The 21,352-nt window shown below is 39.0% G+C and overlaps 1 protein-coding gene across 1 annotated transcript; it reads left to right on the plus strand.

Moving 5' to 3' along the window:
- Positions 1 to 3,846: 3,846 nt before the first annotated feature.
- Positions 3,847 to 20,968, plus strand: slc6a1b (solute carrier family 6 member 1b). The gene is made up of 15 exons (XM_077530164.1): positions 3,847 to 4,315; positions 4,868 to 5,228; positions 5,455 to 5,586; positions 5,786 to 5,886; positions 6,234 to 6,343; positions 7,492 to 7,624; positions 9,202 to 9,336; positions 9,502 to 9,605; positions 11,129 to 11,253; positions 12,010 to 12,122; positions 12,198 to 12,329; positions 13,531 to 13,633; positions 13,726 to 13,826; positions 15,164 to 15,331; positions 17,961 to 20,968. Exons 2-15 carry the CDS (start codon positions 4,982 to 4,984, stop codon positions 18,072 to 18,074), a joined length of 1,818 nt encoding a protein of 605 aa, XP_077386290.1. The 5' UTR covers positions 3,847 to 4,315; positions 4,868 to 4,981; the 3' UTR covers positions 18,075 to 20,968.
- Positions 20,969 to 21,352: the final 384 nt, after the last annotated feature.

Genomic DNA, 21,352 nt, shown 5'->3' on the forward strand with positions numbered 1-21,352 from the left:
TTTAGTTTGACTGGTGGTTGCGAAACAGAGCATGGAAGGAATGTCTGAATCTACATCTTCACATTATTGGATGGACGTAAGAGTCAGTCTAAAACAGCCCAAAAAAAAAAGCCGATCCAATCAACATTGCTCCTATAAAAAGAAGAAAAGAAGAGCTATATAATCATTAATCATTTTTTGTGTGTTTGTAGAGATTTTTATGTGACCCTTTATGTGCTTGTTTGAGTATGGCAGCACCATTTGGGCATTCAATTTGTAATTCAAATCAAACTTTATTAATGTAGCACCTTTCATACATTCAAATGCAACTCAAAGTGCTGATCAATTAAAACATCCATAATACAATAAAAAGAAAAAAACACCCCCCCCCATACCCACAGACACACACGCAAACCACAACATGGCGGGGCACAGAAGAACCCTGTGAGGAAAGGCACCCAGGTAATTTAGTGTAATCGGTGTTTAAAAAAAAAATAAAAAATCAGTGATTTTATTTGACATAAATATGAACCCATTTCATTTGGTCTGCATTAATTTGATTCATTATTTTATTTAAATTATTATTATTAGATTCCACTGTGTCATATTATTAGTTTTTATTTATCTTTGCAAGTCCTTGGTGTTTCTTCATCAGACTAGGAATCATATTTGGTATTGATTATTCAAAAAGTATGCCAATACTGGCTTTTGGTGTCCTGTAATAGTAAATGACAAATTGTACCTCCTCCACACAATGCAACGTGTAGGAAGCATTCACGGTGAGTTTATGTTCCAATCCATAATTGCTCCAATTTTTTCGGTGTATAAATCTTTGGTTTTAAGATTAAGAGGAGGTGATGAATGAGAAAATATGCTAATCTAAATTAATTAGCATTTTAATGCTTCGTTTATCCATTCAATAAGCTCTCTCATTAGCGTGTAAATAAACCAAATTAGTGACATAGTTCCTGTCTCGTTCAAAATCCTTTAAACCGGTTTTTAAATAATCTTCCATCCTGACTCCATCTGCAAAATTGATAAAATTGGTGTGTTGTCCTGTATTTAAATGGACAGACTGGATGCTACCATCTTAATATTGAAGTGGGGAGAATTGTGCATAAACGTGCCTTTTAATAACCACGCAAAAAAAAAAGAATTTGTTCTCCATGTATCACTATAATGGCCATACAGGAGTGTAGGTGGGCTAAATATTTATCAAAAACAAGACAGAGGTTGTAGAGCTTGAACTGCATTTGTCCTAAACTCCCAAGACGTCAGATTTTTATTTTATTTTATTTTTTTAAAGCTTCTGGCACAACATGATAAGAAGCGCCCAGGCCCCTAAAAGGGAGTCGGAGTGTGCGAGATACGGTAAAAATGTTGCTTTATAATCTGGTACCAGATCTTCCAAAACGTGGAACATTCCGGATGAAGAGTTTACACGCCGACTGTGGACAATGAAACGGGGATTAAAGCACCAATGAGACGTGATGATTTTGTGTTCTTATGTCACCATCCCAGTGTGAACATTTCGCCTATTGTTCCTTCCGTCTTTTTCAACTATAGAAGATTTTGCACAGTGCTATTGCAACCAATGTATTTTTATCTTGTTCTTTTTAACTGGTGTCCTTTCCGCAATCTTCACGAGCATGTTTTGCATGATGTTGCTGAATGTAGAAGGCAAAATGATTTCTTTTTGTCAGTTTTTAACTTTTTTTGGTGACATTTTCTCTGTTACTAGATTCATTTGTGCGTGCAAATACAAGAAAAAAAGAAAAATTTAGGAGTCAGATCTTGAATTTTCTAATCGGGTAAGCCAAGTTGGCTATTACCGTCAATAAAAAAGATATACCGCATTCTGACCTTGACTTCAATGCTTGTTGAAAACAGGTTTTGGATTTGTAAACCATAGTTTGGGATTTTTTTTCAATATAGTTCACGTTTTGTTTTGTTTTTTTAGTTTTTTTTCTTCCAAATTCAGTTCATTTTAATGGCTTTTTTTAAGAGCAGGTTTGTTATTTTTTTTTTATGCTACATTTTAATTTAATTTTTATTAGTTTTAGTATTAGCTTTAGTTCAGCCCCCCCCCTTTTTAAGTTCTGGAGCATTTTTTGATTGCATGAAAAAAGTTAAAACAATACTGAAAAAATACTGAAAAAAATTGTTAAAGAAAAACCCCAAAATTAACAATTACCAAATGACTGTTTGACCTTTCGTCCGTATGGCTGAGTAATAATGAAATACATACAATTATAATACACATGCTAAGCTACAGTCTGCATCCAACTGCTGCAGTGACGCCCAGATGGCAAGCCAATGAGGGGTGAGCGAACCGTCTCGTGATACAACCAAACATAAAAAAAAAAAAAAAGTCCCGACATTCTGATTGGAGCGCCTCGCTCCTGCAAAAGCGCCTCCAGTTGGCCCCAGGCAGAGGGGCCAACTGGAGGAAGGGCGGTTGTGGGTGCGAATGGGGTAGAGAGCCGGTGGGGCTGGTCGCTCCCACCTGACGGCGAGCCTGTGTGCACTGGAGCTTGTAATTACAGAAGGAGGTGGTAGTAATAGAGTGGTAAAAGGCAACGGCACAGGCTGACAGCTGGGGCCCCCCGTGTCACTTTCACTCGTCACATGCAAGTCACATGATGCTCGGAAAAAATGTGAGACAAGCCTGTGCATACATGTAAATGTGGACCAGGCTCATATGTTTATTTATTTGCTCAGGTGAATCATTTTCACGTATTCACCTTTCCTCACCATGTTTTTTTGTTTGTCTTGAACCAGGAAGTTGGCTGCTATACAAACAGAAATTATTCATGTTTAAATGTATTATTTTTCTATTTTTTCTGTTTGGGTCACAATGAAACCATCCCAGAATAAAATGAATTAAGTGGTTCTGTTGTTTATGTCTTCCTTTTGTACCAGGGTACTGCGAGCTAAATAACTAATACAAATTTAGCACATTTACCCCCCCTTTGCTTCCTCTGGTCTATGTTTTGTGTGGTATACACACAGTCACCAAATAGTACAATGATCACTTGTCACCCTTTAAATAGGTTGACTGACTGATTACAAGTTACACCTGTGATGCTAATGAGAATAATTGTTCCATCATTTTCGTTCAATGCTTTTTTTTTTTTTTTTTTTGCAATAACTCTGTGCAATCACAATTCAAAAGCAGTGCCAGATTTTAATTGGTTATTTTTTATTCAATGATTATTATGTCAGATTTGAGTTATTTCTTTCTTTCTTATATATATTTTTTTTAGTTTTTTTATTTTCTTGAAAAAAAAAAGATTTGAGTTATTCAAATATATTCGTGTCATTTTAGCGAGCACTTTTTTTTTTTTTGTTTTTTTAACAAAAAGATGTTGCCCATGTGAGCCCATCAGGGATAAAAGCTAAAAATGGTTCATTAATCAAGTCGTTCTTAATCTTGTTTTCTACTGAAACACACTGTAAATAAAATGATATTAAAAAAAAAAAAAAAAACTTTTAATGTCGACACTTTTTTTCTTGTCCTGTTTGCAATAACATCTTTAATTAAAAAAATATTTATTTTAAATAATGGCTATAAAGTAATTCCTAAAAAAATATTTTATTTTAGTGCAAAGTGAGAGCAATAGTTTTATTTGCCATTTTATTCCTATATTTATTTTATTATTATTTTTTTAAATGCAGTTTTTCGAGGTGTTCAGGGTTCACTTTCAACACTTTGGAACAAATACAGGAATAATCAAGTTGGATGGAATAAAAGGCACCAATTGTCCTTCGGGTGAGTCTGGGAGTGAGAAAGAGAGAGGGGGAGAGAGAGAAGTTGGAGGGGGGGAAAAAAAAAAGAGGAGGTGAGAAAGGATATAAAACGTTGGGACAAGAAGATGCTCCTCTCCCGAAGCCGCTGCCATCCATCCACGCTGGACATGTTGGACTAGCCGCTGTTGTGTGCGCGCGCGTGTGTGAGTGAGTGAGTGTGAGTGGAGGAGGAGGGGGCTCGACCAACTATGTGGATGAGGCCGCGCTGCGCGTCGCTACGCCCCTGCTCGCTCCAAGTCAGACGGCTCCTTCCCCTCGCGCCTTCTCGTCTGCCGGCTGCCTCTCTTTCAGCACCACTCCTTTAAGGACAGCAGCGCACACCCCCTTCCGCCGTTCTTCCATCTATCTATCTATCCCTCCTTCTTCTTCTTCTTCTTCTTCTTCTTCCATCCATCCGCCACCCTCCGGATCATTTACTCGCCAGCAAGCGGATCGGATGCGAAAATTTGCAGTCAAGGCGCACAGAAAAAGTGCAAGGAATAACTTTTGGGGATTTATTTCCAACAAGAAGACGAAATATTCAACTGTAAGTATGTGTCACTGTTTTCCCCCCCCCCAATTACTTAGCCACGCAAATTTTCTTTAAAACAGCAATACATCTATATATTTTTATGTATTTATTTATGTAGAAAATAATTATCATGTCAATTATGGAAATGTTAAAACATTCGATGTCAATGTGTGTCCTTCAAAGAGGAAACGATTGAAATCTCGTGCGTAATTGCGCGCACTCATCCGTTCGTCCGTTTATTGCACAGCGGGACGGGGGAAAAAAACGCAAATAAAAGCTGCGTTGCACAAAAATCGTTAATTTCACATCGTTCTTCTCGATTCACGGATCTGATTTATGTTTGTTGTCCGCGCGTAAATGTCGAGATTTATTGCCACACAAAAGGCGTCTGGCTCCCAAATTGCTTTGCACATTTCTCTGCACGCAAGCGCTCAAATTGCCACACCGTGAGAAATTGATCGGATTAATTGGCCTTGTTTTCTTCTTTTCATACATGCAAATCGCACGCGGGAAGTGCAATATAACAGTGGTACGTTTTAACAAACATTTTACGCCTTCCTCCGGCAGCGAACCGGTGGGACGGAGCCGCCGCCTGACCCGAACCGGTGCTGCTGAAGTGGTACCCTTCCTCTTCCTCCTCCTCCTCCTCCTCTTCCTCGTTCCTTCGTCCTCGACGCGAGCATGGCCACCAACGGGACCAAAGCGTCGGACGGCCACGTCCTCACGGAGACCGTGAGCGAGGCGCCGACCAGCACGGCCAACGACAAACCCAAAACGCTGGTGGTGAAGGTGCAGAAGAGCAAAAAGGACATACCGGAGCGAGAGACGTGGGGCGGGAAATTTGACTTCTTGCTCTCGTGTGTGGGATACGCAATCGGACTCGGGAATGTGTGGAGATTTCCTTATTTGTGTGGAAAGAATGGCGGAGGTAAATCAGGAGTTTGTTTTTGCTTCCAAAGGAAACCAATACCGGGATTCCATGTCTCTTAAATCCAAATGTGTATAGTCGTGCGTAATTGCGCACAGGCGTCCGGTGCTCAATTCACCATTTTTTATTTTCTTTTTTACATCTGGAATATGTTGAGTATTATTTATAGTTGCCTTTACTGAACCCTCCCTTTTTTTTTTTTTTTTTAATTGTACCTCTCATTCAGGAGCCTTCTTGATTCCCTACTTTTTGACCTTGATATTTGCTGGCATGCCCCTCTTCTTGCTGGAGACGGCTTTGGGTCAGTACACTTCAATTGGGGGGCTCGGAGTGTGGAAGCTGGCTCCCATGTTCAAAGGTAAAAAAATTCAAACATTTAAAATGTTAGCGTGAAGTGTTTAACAACATAAAGGTTGATTTTGTTATTCGTGCTCAGTGTCAAGAAAGGTAATTAAAAAAAAAAAAAAAAAAAAAAGACCTAAAATCATGAACAGAAATAATGGAGATGTCTTATAAAAAATGCCTCATATTTCATTCAAAGCTGTGTGTTGTTTCAGGTGTCGGTCTGGCCGCTGCTGTTCTCTCCTTCTGGCTTAATATTTATTATATTGTCATCATTTCCTGGGCTCTTTACTATCTGTACAACTCCTTCACAACTGTGAGTATCTTTCTAATTTATCGACAATGTAAAATCCTGACGTTATTTAGGGGTACCTAAAGACTACATGAGAGAGAAAGAGAAAAAAAAAAAAGGTTGTAAAGCCTTTAACAGACTATGACATTTATTACTTCCTTTCCCACATAATTAGCGCTTTACACAAGCTATTGATAAATGCATTCTGGCGATGAGTCATCCCGTTTTTAGAGGGAAGCATGAAATCGCAATGTCCCCCCCACCAACCCCCACCCCCTAAAGACTATCATGGACTTGGCACACAAAATTGGACCCGGAGGTGGGAAAGTGCAGTTCCAAGTCAAAAGATTTTTTTTTCTCTCTCTCTCCAGGAACTGCCATGGCAGACTTGTGGCAATTCCTGGAACACAGATCGTTGCTACACCAACTACAGCATCGCCGACACCAGGAACCTCACCAGCGCCGTGGTGGAGTTCTGGGAGTAAGTTGGACGGGAGAGAACCCGTATAATGCTCAAGTCCATCTGAAATATTCGATGAGAGGAGCCTCCAAAGTCAAACATCCCAGATTTCAAAGTTTAACCGACATTTTTTACATCAAATGTCAAATAAGTGCAAAATGTATGCTCAGTGATCATTCCACAATTGTTTTTTTTTGTTTTTTTAAGGGTGCTATTATGACCAAATGGGAAAATTGTGATGATAACCATAGAACAGGAAATGGAACTTACTGCAGCATGGGAGTGATCTTGGCGATCTTTATAAAAATGGTTGATATCATTCTCTAAATATCAGTTACATGTACATCGACCAAAGTCAAATGCCAAAAGTGGTCAAATTTGTTCAACCAACAATGCAGTATATACAGTAGAAGTATATGCCTAAAAGTCAAACAATATTTGGAGTTCATCCATGACGTCAATACTGATGAGACTTCAACTCATTGGGCATTTGTGTCACAACTTGTTTAGATTTTTTATTTTTTTTTGTAGAAGTTTGCCATTCATGACCAATAGCAAAAATTGCCATGGAACAGGAAATAAAACTTATAGTGACATGGGAAATGGAAATATGTGCGACAATACTGATATAATATTGTCGCTGCGCTATGAAAAACTTTTTCACACTTTTTTACTATTTTTTTGTCCATTTTTTTCCCATTTTTTTTTTTTAACGTTTTTACGTTTTTGAGATGTCTGCATTCACTTTCATCCCAAAAACGTAAAAAAATAAAATAAAATGAATGTAAAAAATTACAAAAATGGACATAAGTGTTTTTCACATATGAGATAGCAGATGATATACAAAAAAAAAAAAAAACTTAAAAAAAGTAATACCAAAACTAATAAAAAAAAAATAACCTAGAATAAAGCATTAAAAAGGTTTCAAAACTGACAAACCCACTCTAAAAGTTAAATCTAATTAACTCGCTGAATTGGGGGGCTGAAATAAAAAAAACTAACTGTAATGAAAAATCCAAAACTATTATTACAGCAGTTCAGTCCGTACATCTCCTTTCCTTGTTTTTTTGTTTTTTTTGTTTTTTTAATACAAACATCTGTACTCCAAATTTAAGTCCTTTTACCACCTCTTGCATACAGTAAATAAACAAGCTTCCTTCACCCTGCAGACGCAACATGCACCAGCTGACCGACGGCCTGGAGAAGCCCGGAGAGGTCAGGATCCCGCTGGCCATCACCCTGGCCATCGCCTGGGTGCTGGTCTATTTCTGCATCTGGAAGGGGGTCAGCTGGACCGGCAAAGTGAGTCAGTGGCCGTGGACGCGGCACAAAGGAAAACATTTAGCTTGCGTCGTTTCACCGCAAACAAGACGCGCCATTCATCGCTCAAGGTCGCCGAGCTGTCACCGCGACACGCTGGATTACCATGCCGGAGGGGCCAGGGAGCGATTTGGGTGAGGGTGGGGGTGGGGGGGGTTTCGGGTAGGAAGGAGATTACGCAACGTTCACTTTACCCTTTAATTGTCCAACTTGAGACTGTGTTGGTTTAACTGTTGTGGCATAGTGTCATAACAAAAACCCTTTAAAGCGCATAATCGCGCTAAAGCTAAATGTGCTCAGCCATACACAGAACATTGATTTTATTAGCTCCCCTCCAGAGTACAAAAAGCGCAATAAAATTTCGTGGAGCCATTTCATTTTGATGCAACTCTAGAGAAACGCGCAGAAAGAGTCACGAAGAGTGCAAATGATAGAGTCCTGTCCATCTGTTTTAGTCCTTCTACTTGAACCAGAAGTTAGACAGGATTTCTCCCTTTTCTCCCTGGACTTTAGTTTTCCTTTCCACTGATTAGGGTCATCAAATTTTACCCCAAAATAAAAAATGATTTGGTCCTACCAGTCCATTTTGAACATCTTCCGTCATTCAGGAGCTTGCCCAGAAGTAACTAAAATATAGCATGAATAACAACATTTTGTCAAACGATTTCCTTTTCCTTTTTGACGAGTAGTGGAACTGTTTAGTCCCTTTCTATCCATTAGCATTATCATCCATGAATCAGAAAGTAGCCTTCAAATAAAACAACAGACGGATTAATCGAAAAGGCATCACAATTCTTCCATGCCCGACTTATATTTTTCCATTTTGATCATTTAAGTCATGTTGGAACTGTTTACTCCCGTCGCAGATTCTGCTACGTTTTCGTCTTTTCGTATGTCATTTTGTGAGAACCGTAGAACTCGGCCAGAAACTAACAGACATTTTTTTCTGATTTACAATTTTTATTTTTTTATTTTTTATTTTTTTTGCCATTTGAGCCAAGATTTGCTCCCATCGCCAAATCAAAAATGTTTGAAACCACCTTAGTTCATTTGTAATTTCTTGCATTATACTCCATGAAGCAGGAAGAAGCCTTCTAAACGATCACAATTTTTTAGTTTTCTTCAAGGAATTTTCTTCCCTTTTTGCCATTTAGACTCACGGTGGGGCTGTTTACTTATGCCCCACTTAACGTCTTCTTGAACCAGGAAGTGCCTTGTAAGATGGATAACAAACAAACAGACAAATAAGAACCAATTACCGGTAATGTTTTTTCTCCTCACTTTGGTGAAGAACCTTGACAGATTTCGATGCCGTTTGCATTCTTTTTCGTTTTAATGATCAACTCTGCTTGTATTTAACAATGGAAGGATCTTTAAAGAGTTGACATGGATTGCAAGGATCGGTTTAAAGGGGGTGTGGCGATCATTGCCTTGTGGTAGGTGGCTGAATAGGTCATACAAAAATCCACTGCCGCAGAAGAACGACTTTGTTATGTATTTTGTCTACTTGCAGGATAAATAACCAAAATGATCTAACAACGACTCTGTGTCCTTTTCAGGTCGTGTACTTCTCCGCCACGTACCCTTACTTCATGCTGTTCATCCTGTTTTGTCGCGGCATCAGTCTGCCTGGAGCTATGGATGGAATCCTCTTCTACATCACGCCTGACTTTGAAAAACTGAAGCAGTCTGAGGTACGAGCGACCCACTAAATCTGGAAAATGTTGCAGAAAAGAAGTCAGACGACATCTAGCAGAATTCCATAGACACGTTCCATCAAACAAATCTATGTAGCCATAAGATAACTTGACGTACTGTATGTAAAAGTATTTTTTTTCTTCTTCTTTGCTGCGAGTCAGGTCTGGCTGGATGCTGCCACTCAGATCTTCTTTTCCTACGGGCTGGGATTGGGCTCTCTGATTGCACTGGGTAGCTACAACCCCTTCAACAACAACGTATACAGGTACGTTTGTTATACAGTCATTTGTTGATTTTGTTTGACCCAATATTGAGATCTAATATTCAACTCAATTTCATTCCTGGGGTGAACTTTTGGTGGGTACTTGTCTAAAACCTTTCAATGCTAATTTGCAACTAGAGTCATGTAACATGTGATACAATATTATCACGTTATTTTGCCGATAGTCATATCATGATACGAGGTAGGATTTTAATAGAATCTGCGATAAAAATCAATTTTTGCTGTGAATCATTTGCTTAAAACAGAATGTTTGTCTTCAAAGGTTGTTGACACTCTAGAAGTGGGCAATTTACACAATGTCCGTTCATTTGTCATTCGGCAAGGCCCTCTGCACCCTTCTTTTATCGTCAGTCTGTCATTTTTTTAAAGCCGAGCCAAACCGTAATCATCTATCCTTCATTTTATTTTAACCACGCATGCGTAATCACTTCGTCACCACTATTTTAGGACCCACAAACAGAGGTTTGTATCTCTTTAGTTGGTCATTCGCCAATCGGCAACAAAACTACAAGTAAGAGCTCCGTTATTGACGATTACACTGACGGATGAAAACCTTCTGTCAGTGTTTAGTCTGTCAGTTTCTTCTCATTCGTTAGCAACATCACGATACGATATTATTACGATATGAAGGTCACGATACGATAATTATCATGATATTGTGGGGGGGAGGTTTGGCGATATTTAAAAAAGATATTGTAAAAAAAAAAAAAAAAAGCTCATACTAAAAAAAGCACAATATTGTGCTTTTGTACATAACAGCAATGCATATAAACCACGTACAATCTCTAATAACAATATTGAGCACACATTGATTGCTTCACAAGCAAATTAGGTTCCCCTTGATCTGACAATTAGCATAGATTTTAAACATAGAAGGCCAAAACATCCCTAATGAAAACGAAATTGCACTAATAAACTAGCCACTAGAGGGTGCTAGAATTGCACAAATGGAAATAACCTGACTTTTTGAACAGATGTGTTCCTTTTAAATATTGTGAACATGACGACGGCGATATTGTGGCAGTTTTAATATCACGATATCACGATATTTCCCTTATCGTTACATCCCTATCAGTGACAGAAATGACTGAATGCCCACCTCTCATTATTGATAACCAATGTCGACATGCAGAAACTGTATCATGAGCCATAAATGGAATTATGGAATTTCGACCACCAATACCTTGATAAACAGAACTGGATGCCGACTACCCCTAACAATGGATTTTGGTCTCCCGTATTTACAACAATTTCAGTAATTTTGCTGTGCTGCTTTCAAACTGCTTCATTCAACCTCTTTTCAACAACACAAGTCAGATTTTAACTGACTGTCATTTCAAAGGAGCGGGTCAAAAATAAGCAGCCGTTTCTTTCGCGCTGGATGCAAAATGGCTCCCCACCCAATTCCACCCGCCGCCATCCCTCTCACCAATGTGTGACGGGATGATAAGGAATTGATATCAGCGTGACAATGGCCGCCTTGTGCTTTGTCTCCCTCCCGACAGAGATTCTGTCATTGTCTGCTGCATCAACTCCTTCACCAGCATGTTCGCCGGCTTTGTCATCTTCTCCATTGTGGGATTCATGGCCAACGTGACAAAGAGACCCATTGCTGATGTGGCAGCCTCAGGTAATTGCAATCAATGTTGTAGCTCGATGGCGACAATCAGCAAAGGCAACAGACACTCGGAGCCGTGCAAATAATTAGCTCTTGAATTCGCTAGATGTGTTATTCTTTGAGTCAGAAAGGGGGAAATTGTGACTGGGTTTTGATTTCTGGGTTAATTAGGAAAAAAAAGAAAATTGCTCAGTGATTTTACAAATCTTCCCATCCTTTGTAAATCTTCAAGTTTAGTTCGACATTCAGCACCCCCAAGGACGCTTTGGACTTATTTTTAGCTTCTTCTTTTTCACGTCTTCTTTTTGTTCAAGTTATCTTGCCTTACAGTCACAGGACTTAAGCTAAAACAACCTCGTACTTGTTGACCTTCTCAGTCAGGGTTAAACAAATCATCTTGAGCTAAAATTCAACATGTAAGTACTCATGGTGGAATAGTGGTTAGCACGTCTGGATCAGAGTACTAAGGTTCGGTGTTTTTAACTGTTGACTCTAGTCAGTCCGACGTGTTCCCCCGCTCTCACCCAAAGTCAGCTGGATTAGACTTCGGCTCAACCGTAACCCGAATGACTACAAGTGCTCAACAAAAAGGAGGAATTGATGGATGTTCTCAGTGCAGCCCTGTGATTGACTCGCGACCAGTCAGGCCTTTCGCCACAAGTCAGATTGGTTCGGCTCCAGGTCATCCGTGACCCAAACAGCTCAGCGGGAATAGTAAATGACTGGATGGATGGGCTCAGTGCCTTTTTTCTCAATACACGTTTTAAGGACCTGGCCTGGCATTTTTGGCTTATCCTGAAGCCGTCACCCAGCTGCCAGTCTCCCCTCTGTGGGCCATCCTCTTCTTCTCCATGCTGCTGATGTTGGGAATCGACAGCCAGGTACTGACAAAACCTCAAGTGGCCATAACAAAAGGGATGACATGAAAAACACTTGACTGTGCTACTCCTCTCTAGTTTTGCACCGTGGAAGGCTTCATCACCGCACTGGTAGACGAGTTCCCTCACATTTTGCGGAAGCGGCGGGAGATTTTCATCGCCATTGTCTGCCTTGTATCTTACGTAATTGGACTGTCCAACATCACCCAGGTCAGTCAACACGGCAATCCAGTCGGATTTGCGTTTACTAATTTCACACAATGTGTAAAGTAGTGGTCAGGTAAAATAAAATAAAATAAATAAATAAAATACTAATAAATAAATAAATAAATAAATAAATAATTTAAAAAAACATCAATTCTATTCTAATAAGAAAATTATTCATTATTATCTTAATTGTTTTACTTGTAATTAGTCAAATAATGGAAAAATACAATGTAATGTGTGCAAAAATGTTTTAATATTTGATTTATTTAACGAGGTAAATAAAATAAGACAAACAAAAAACAGCTAATTAAAGCAGCAGAAATTAGAGGACTCTTGTTAATTAATGATCGTAATAGTGAATGCTCGGTGGGCCGGAATAAAGAATGTTATCAATTATAAATAGAAATTAATTAATCTATTATTAATACAATAAAAAAAAAACAGTAAAATAATTTCCTTTAAGCGGAATTATTTATCCTGAATATAAATTTAAATGTAAAAATCAAACACCTAATTCTTTAGCATTAGCAATAGCAGGTAGCTAACAGTGGTAAGCTAACAGTGGCCCACCGGTAGCGACATCTTCATTGTGCACGGCACAGACTGAAATGCAGCACTCCAACAATATATAAACCGAAGTCCTTTGTTTCTCTCACCCAAAATCTCCAGCTCATCTAGAGTGATACAAAATGGACACAAAGTCCTTTACTAAAAAACAAAACAAACAAAATAAAACACAATATACACTATGCTATCATGCTAATCGGAATGGTAACAAAACCAGAAATAACCTTTCAAACTAAAACCACTGTCAAGACTTCTGCCTCGTCATTTCACATAAAAACAGTTGTTCTTTCTAGAAAAGCATAGTAAAATGCCAAAGGAAAAAGCACAGCACCAAGCAAAGAGTTAATCGTTTGATGCTGGCCAAAATGAGGGGTAGTGTTTATGCTAACTTCAAATTGGAAAGGAAGACTGGTACTGAGCCAAGGAATTGATGAGCATTCTAGTCCAGTTGAGATGGACCTTCTAAGGACATCGGCATCGTTGCAGAGATGCCGTGTCCTCACCAATGACACATCGCTCTCTCGATGTTGTTCCACTTGACTGGCCTGCTACTTGCCCGCATACCCTAATTGCCTTCATTTATGTTACTATTCTATCCCTGCCCCTCATCAACGTCCTTTTGTGTCTCATTCTACAGGGTGGCCTGTATGTGTTTAAGCTCTTTGACTACTACTCAGCCAGCGGGATGTGTCTGCTTTTCCTCGTCTTCTTCGAGTGCGTCTCCATTTCGTGGTTCTACGGTGAGGCACGCTTTTAATAAGGGGAAGTTTTTATTCAGGGGAGTTTCCGAGATGGCGCTAAGGATTCACAATGCTTTAATGTTGTTTTGCAGGCGTGAATAAGTTCTACGACAACATTGAGGAAATGATCGGACACCGGCCCTGTATGTGGTGGAAGGCCTGCTGGGTTGTTTTCACGCCGCTCATTGTGGCTGTAAGTACAACACAAGAGATAGCTATCTACTGTATGTGTGGTACGTAATTAACGTGGCACACCGTTTCAAAAGTGATTGGAGGGGAGTGTATGTTGACTGCTTTGTAGCGTATTCACTGGAGGACTTTTTCCATTCATTTTAAGTAACATTTATAAAAGTGACAAAGATTGTGATGTGTCAAAATCAGGGAGGAGCGCTAAGAGCTAGCAGGCTAGCCCTGCGCCTGCAACTTCAAACTATCTATCTATCTATCTATCTATCTATCTATCTATCTATCTATCTATCTATCTATCTATCTATCTATCTATCTATCTATCTATCTATCTATCTATCTATCTATCTATCTATCTATCTATCTATCTATCTATAGCGAGCTAGCGAGCTAGCTAGCACATAATGCCAAGTAAATGTTACCCATGGCTTCTCTACTTTTATTTGTAGCTTCATTGCTTTCTTTTTCCAAATAACTTTTTGCTCATGAGAGCAAAAGTATGTCAATATGTAATTGACAGGTGTGTTTTGTAGATTTTCCGAACAATAGAGCCTTGAATGCCTGCGCTCAGTTCCAGATTTGGTTCTGCCAGAGAAGAGTACCATTATACAATTTAGAGGTTGAAAACAGAACTAGCTAAGGGTGAAAGCCATTTTGAAGACGTTCCCATATTACTGTAAAAATGCTCACCAAGTTTTGGTTCTTCGTTTGGTTTGGTTTGGTTTATTTGTTCAATTTTCCTTTCGGACAATATCCGAAAAGAAAAAGGGCTACGGGAAGAAGCTAAAGCTTATGAATTCCCGCCCCCATACTATCTATACTAGGACGCAAAAAAGTTAAGCAAACTACTAATTAAAAGTCAGCTGATAAGTTGTGTCCTTACTCATCAGAGTCAGGAAGCGAAACCCCCAATGGATTTTGGGGGAAATTTTTCAGAAGTCAATTTTACTTAATTCATTTAGTTTAACACACACACACACACACACACACACACACACACACACACCCACACCCCCACACACACACACACACAAAACCAAACACCTCAATTTTAGTTAGAAGTGGACATTTTTGTGTTATTTGTCCTTTAGAGACAAACCTGAATGTGTCTAAGAGCTACCAAATTTGAACTACATATCTTAATGGACGACAATAAATCGCGAGCTATTTTAGTTTTTGTTTGCTGACTCGCCATAAAAGAGAAAACTAGATGAGCTTATCCTCAAGAAATTCTGAACTGACTTGTACTCGCAGAAACATCTAGATGAATATTTCCATGATTTTTTTTCCGTGTGCATTTACTATGCAGATGATGACATTTGTGCTCTGGTGTCTCGTTTCCAGGGTGTGTTCCTGTTCAGTGCAGTGCAGATGGTGCCCCTCACCATGGGCGACTACGTGTTCCCAGGCTGGGGCCAGGGTGTCGGGTGGTTAATGGCCCTCTCCTCCATGGTCCTCATCCCTGGCTACATGGGCTACATGTTCCTCACACTCAAAGGCACATACAAAGAGGTAACGCTCCGTCTGTCTGGCTTTTGTCTCGTTTGCGCGTGTTTCTCACAAATGGGATGGGGGGGGGGCTGTTGGGGGAGAAATGTCACTTATCTAATAATTGCAGTGTGAGCCATGAAATTAAAAGCGAAACATTCCGAATGCTTGCGGCAAATAGTATTCAAGCTTTTCTTTGAAAAGCACAGGGTGAAGACGCTTGGCTTTATTAAAGCCAATATTTGAACATTTTTTTTGATGATCAAAGTTTTATATTATTGAGGAAAAAAAAAAGACCAAACTCATACCTGATTTAGTCTTTAGAAACAAACACTGGTGGAATAAATCATTGAAGGATTCTATCAACTGTTACCTTTGTTGACAGTGGAAGCAAATACAGTTTGAAGCGTCTGGCTAAATACATAAAAATACATTTAGTCAGAATTTATTAACAGTAAAGTCAACATTACGATATTACGTCATATTGTGCTAAGCAGACGGGTCAGGGACAGGTGTAACACTCAACACACACACTGTCGATGTCAAACGTTAGCAACAATGTATTGCGCAAAAGCTGTGAAGACAAAACCACAGCGACAAAAAAAAACAACAACGCATATTAACATTGTGAAAGAATTCAATCCATTTTGTAATCGAGCAAAAAAATAAAATGTGCAAAAAGTGAAGCACCGTGAAGACTTTCCGGATGCGCTGTAATTCTATACTTAGCGTTTTAAGTGTATTACAATGCAAACTCTGACTGACCTAGCTTTTCCCCTCCCCCACATACAGTTTGAGAATGTAAAAAATATCGCCCTAGCTACAGAGTGTAGACTCTTCACATTCCACATTGAAGTGCCGCAGCTTTGCATAATGCGATTTAGTGTATTAACAGAGCAGCGCGACACAACACTACTGTAATAAGCAAACATGTGGGCATGCGGCGCGAAGATGGGATAAGTGCCACGAGAAGTCGAGCATAAGATAGAAGGATTTGTAAAATGGAGATCGTAATGAGTTCTGTTGAACTACTTGAGATGACTGCAGATTGTATGCAGAGGAATAAGTGAACTGCGGTTAGTACCTCTTTTTGGATGCATCATTTACATTAGGATGTGCAAGTTCTGGTGAGCACAAATCTATATGATCCTCCAGCGCAGCTTGACAGGCACCAGCGTGGCAGGAAATGGGCGCTAATTACAGAGGCTGTCGGCAGCGACGTGCAGGTGTCAGGAGGCGCAGTGGCAGCTGATTGTCTTAATTGTAGCAATCAGATGGCACATTACAGCTCACAAGTGCTGCTCACCAAAATGTGGACGGTGCCGTGGAGCTGCTAATCATGCGACTGCACTTTAATTGCGTTGATGAGGAGGATGAGGATGAGGATGATTTGGCATTTGAAGGAGTTGGTGGTTTGTACCACATCATGTCTCAGTATGTGGAATTTAAGACAGTAACAATGGTTAGTAGAAAATGTTCTCTCATTAACCCATGTGACTTCCTGTAGAGTAGGATACTGTTGCTTAGTGCTTCGTAGTTTCTCGATGGAAGAAAGGTTGGTTGGTTGCACAGATCGACAGATGCATGGATGAATAGATGGAATTATGAATGATTGGATGGATGGATGGGTGGATGGATAGATGGATGGATGGATGGATGGATGGATGGATGGATGGATGGATGGATGGATGGATGGATGGATGGATGGATGGATGGAGCAATGAATGATGAATAGATTTTAATGGACAAATAAGGATGGATGGATGGATGGATGGATGCATGGATGGATGGATGGATGGATGGATTTTAATGGACAAATATGGATGTATGTATGATGGATGGATGGATGGATGGATGGATGGATGGATGGATGGATGGATTTTAATGGACAAATATGGATGTATGGATGATGGATGGATGGATGGATGGATGGATGGATGGATGGATGGATGGATGGATGGATTTTAATGGACAAATATGGATGTATGTATGATGGATGGATGGATGGATGGATGGATGGATGGATGGATGGATGGATGGATGGATGGATGGATGGATGGATGGATGGATGGAAGGATGGATGATGGAGCAATGAATGATGGATAGATTTTAATGGACAAATAAGGATGGATGGATGGATTTTAATGGATAAATGTGGACTGAAGGATGGATGGAAGAATGGATGGATGAATGGATGGATGGGTGGATGGATGAATGATGGAATAATGAATGATGGATATATTTTAATGGACAAATAAGGATGGATGGATGGATGGATGGATGGTAGCAATATGGCACAATGGATAGATGTTATCGGGATAGATGGCTGAATGTATGCTTCAAGGATGGATGGATCATGTTGAAAGATGGAAGGAGAGATAGATTGGAGAAGAATAAAAAATGGTCCGTATTAGCAAAATAATGAAGATTTCTTGTATATATTAAGGATCCAAGGTGGTTGAATAGATATGAAAAAAAAAATGGATGGATGGATGCTTATATGATTCAAAGGGCAGTGGATGGATGAAAGGATATTTTGCATAAGAGATGGAGGACGGATGGACAAAAAAGTAGAACTCAGCGTTCAGATGGATGAAAGACGGATTCGAGTAAATCTGTTTTCTTCCGTTTTGTCGTCGTGCTTCCGTGGCAGCGTCTGAGGATGATGATCAAGCCGGTGGTGCTGGTGAAGGCTCAGGAAAACGGCCCGGAGCAGCAGACGGAAAGCCAGAACCAGAACCCGGCCACCGAGGAGGCGTACATCTAGAACTTGGTGAGCGTCTCTCTTGTCTCAGTGGTTCTCCGTCGGGCTCCGAACACGCCCCACGAGAAGCGGAATCAAGGTTGGGAACGACCACCAGACGTCCACGTCTGCTTTCATTCACCTACCTCCTGGGGACACGTGAGACCAACCTGACCACATTTATTATTATTATTATTATTATGATGATGAAATCTCTTTTTTTATTTTATTGTTGTATCATACAGAGGAAACTACCCAGCCAATGTGTTGTGTAATTATAAAGTTCATTATGCAAAAAGACATTTTAGCGAGATAAAAATGAGTTAGCAAGTAAAACTATATTAAAAGACATTGTTTAAATTGGGAGGCCTGCATTGATTCGATAGTGTAGACAACAATTACTGTACAGTACAAAGACAAATATCTGTTTCAATGCACTTTTGCTTGTACATTAAGTAAATACATAAAATAGATGCAAAGTTTTAGATGAGAATTGAAATGAAATCTATGGAAGTGGAATGCGAATGGGGCCAAATCTATTTTACTCATTTCAGTTGTTTACCAGCCACATCTTGGGGGCTTACACCTTTGAAAAGCACAAGTACAGTTTGAAGAGTTTAAAACCTATGACAACAGCAAAAAAATATATACTACTACTAATAAAAGATATATATACTTCAGTAGGATATGTAGCAAAAGACTGTCATCACTGTTGACAGTTTTGTCTTGTTTTTCTGAAGAACAATAACTATGTACAGTGTGTTGTTGGAATCCTTTTTTTTTTTTTTTTTTTTTTTTTGTAGAATAACTTTGAGGTAGTTTTGTATATTCCAGACAGAGAAGGACCAAACACAAGCACACGCCGGTTTGAATTTTACAGGCGCAAAGTTAATAACAGCATATGGTAAAGTGATCACCTCTAGCAGACTTGTCAATCAGGGCGACATCCCATCGTGTACAATCCTACAAGCATCCAGTTTAAACTGTGAACGTGTACTCCAACAATAAGCTAAAGTGGCAGCGAGGTTGTGACGGGTTGATGATGGGTTTCAATGACATACACTCACTATATTTAGTAACCCTTTCCTCAGGAACAAAAGTGGACGTGACCAAATGCTCCCGGATATGATACACTGAAGCAGTTTTTGTTATATAAATATATATTATTTAAAAAAAAAAGATGTATACCCAAGTTCCTCAATTTAATGGCCGCAGATGAGGGAGAAGTGTTTATTAGCAGAGAGGCCTTTATTTGTACAAATATATTTTTTCCAATAATATTAAACTATGATTGATAAAAATTTAGTTTATATCAATATAAAAAAAGACTATTATGCTAGCGATAACACCAACACGACACATAAAATATTGACATCATTATAGGATGACCAAAAGCCAGAGTTCAATACATTGTCTCCACATAAAAGAACATAAACAAGTCAGAGTGAAAAATGGCGTCTCCGTATGACAGGCATGGACGTGCACAACATTGTGGAGTGACCAACTGTCGCAGTCTGCTAGAATGTTAGTTGTCGCTAAAGACATTGTCGCAACTTAGCATGAGATTGTTTGTTTGTTTTGGAAGGTGCTGCTGTTTTGGTTAGCAACAGAGTTCAAATGGAGCTTTGTGAAAGAACAGTGTCAATGAACTGAATGAATTACAGTAATTACCCTTTTTTTCCCAATGGGAAAAAGGAGATATATATTGAAATAGGCGTTTATTTGTCTGATGTAGATGTGGCGTCAATTAGAGGAATGGCCAGATTATTCGGGGAAGTTAATATTTAGTTTTATCTTGGCTTCTAAAAGACTGTTTACATGCTTCACTAGGTACTGCTGATTTGGTTAGCAACAGAGTTCAAATAGGTTTAGCAAATGCTTTAATGTCCACGTATGAACAGTAGACATCTATTTGAGGAAGACGTTTATTTATCTCAAGTGGGCATTTGAGGTCTATTTGAGGAAATATACGGTAATCAAAATGTTACCTTCTCTATGAAATGTTTGACCTGTGATCTTTGGAAAACGGATCCAAATGTCGTGTGTGTGCGTGTGTATGTGTGTGTGCTTTCTTCGTGCACATCATTTTCTCACAATGATAAACGAGCGAGCGAGGTGACTCCCACAGTGGTTGGGATCGGTCTAAATCCTGGCGCACTCCTTTTCGTAGGCTAAAGGAAAACCTATTATTACATATCAAGTTTGCACGGCAATATGAATAAAGTATCTTGTCTTATCGTATTACTGTAAAGAAAGAGTTTTTAAAAATAAATAAATAAATAAAATGAGGATGATGATGATGATAATAATAAGATTTGCTTCTGTGGCAGCTACATGCGACAGGAATCAGGTTGAATCCGTCCCGTTGGGTCTCTTTTATTTATGTATTTTCTTTCCAAGTACGTAAATGAAAAGGACGACGAAGGATTCGGTGCATTTTTTTTTTTTTTTGTACAAAGTTACCATACTGCAGTTTTCTCTCTTGAATAATGTTGTCGACTGGACTGTGTAATACATGTATCTGTGAATGTCCGTACAACTTGACTTTTTTTTTTGTTCTCTTTTCTTCTGTCGAGTCAACGTGGAAAAAACGGAAAAGAAAAAGGAAGTATATGATTTGCTGTTTTCCACAATAATATTATCATCTCGGAAAAACTAAAGCACATCTCTCTCTTCGCTGTACAAATGATCATAACAGAATAGCATAATATTGCAGATGAAAATAATAATGTCATAGAAATGTCTAGTCAGAGAATATTGTTTTGTATATTTTTAGCTGTTTCTTGGGCCTGATGTAAAATATTATATGTAAAAAAAATATATATATGAAATAAATGTCTTTAGATGTGTTCTATGAAAAAGCATGATTGCAATATATGTTATCTGCAAAAAAATAAATAAAGACCTATAGATTATAATGGTTGTGTTGTGTTATTGGTCTACTTAATAGGGTGTGCTGGACTGAGGACCCGATGCAAGTTGACAGTCAGACAGAAAAAAGCTTTGACCTTTTGCAAATCTTTGCATGGCAACTTATGAAATCAAATCTTCCTATTAATTGTATTCAATTAATTTATAAGATTTCTGTTTTGCATTTGATTGCTTTCTTTTTATGGCCTAGATTCATTACAGATATTTACGATAAGCATGACTTTCTTGACACCACCTACAGACCTTCATCAGAAAAACACGAACATTTTCGAATAGGTTTTTATTGTGGACAACCTAAGGCACACCTGTGCATTGTGCAATAATAATATTTCTAATCAGAATATTGATGTGGATTATTTCGGCAAAGGCGA

This window comes from Festucalex cinctus, chromosome 8 (assembly GCF_051991245.1).
Source record: "Festucalex cinctus isolate MCC-2025b chromosome 8, RoL_Fcin_1.0, whole genome shotgun sequence".
In the NCBI taxonomy this organism is placed as follows: domain Eukaryota; kingdom Metazoa; phylum Chordata; class Actinopteri; order Syngnathiformes; family Syngnathidae; genus Festucalex; species Festucalex cinctus.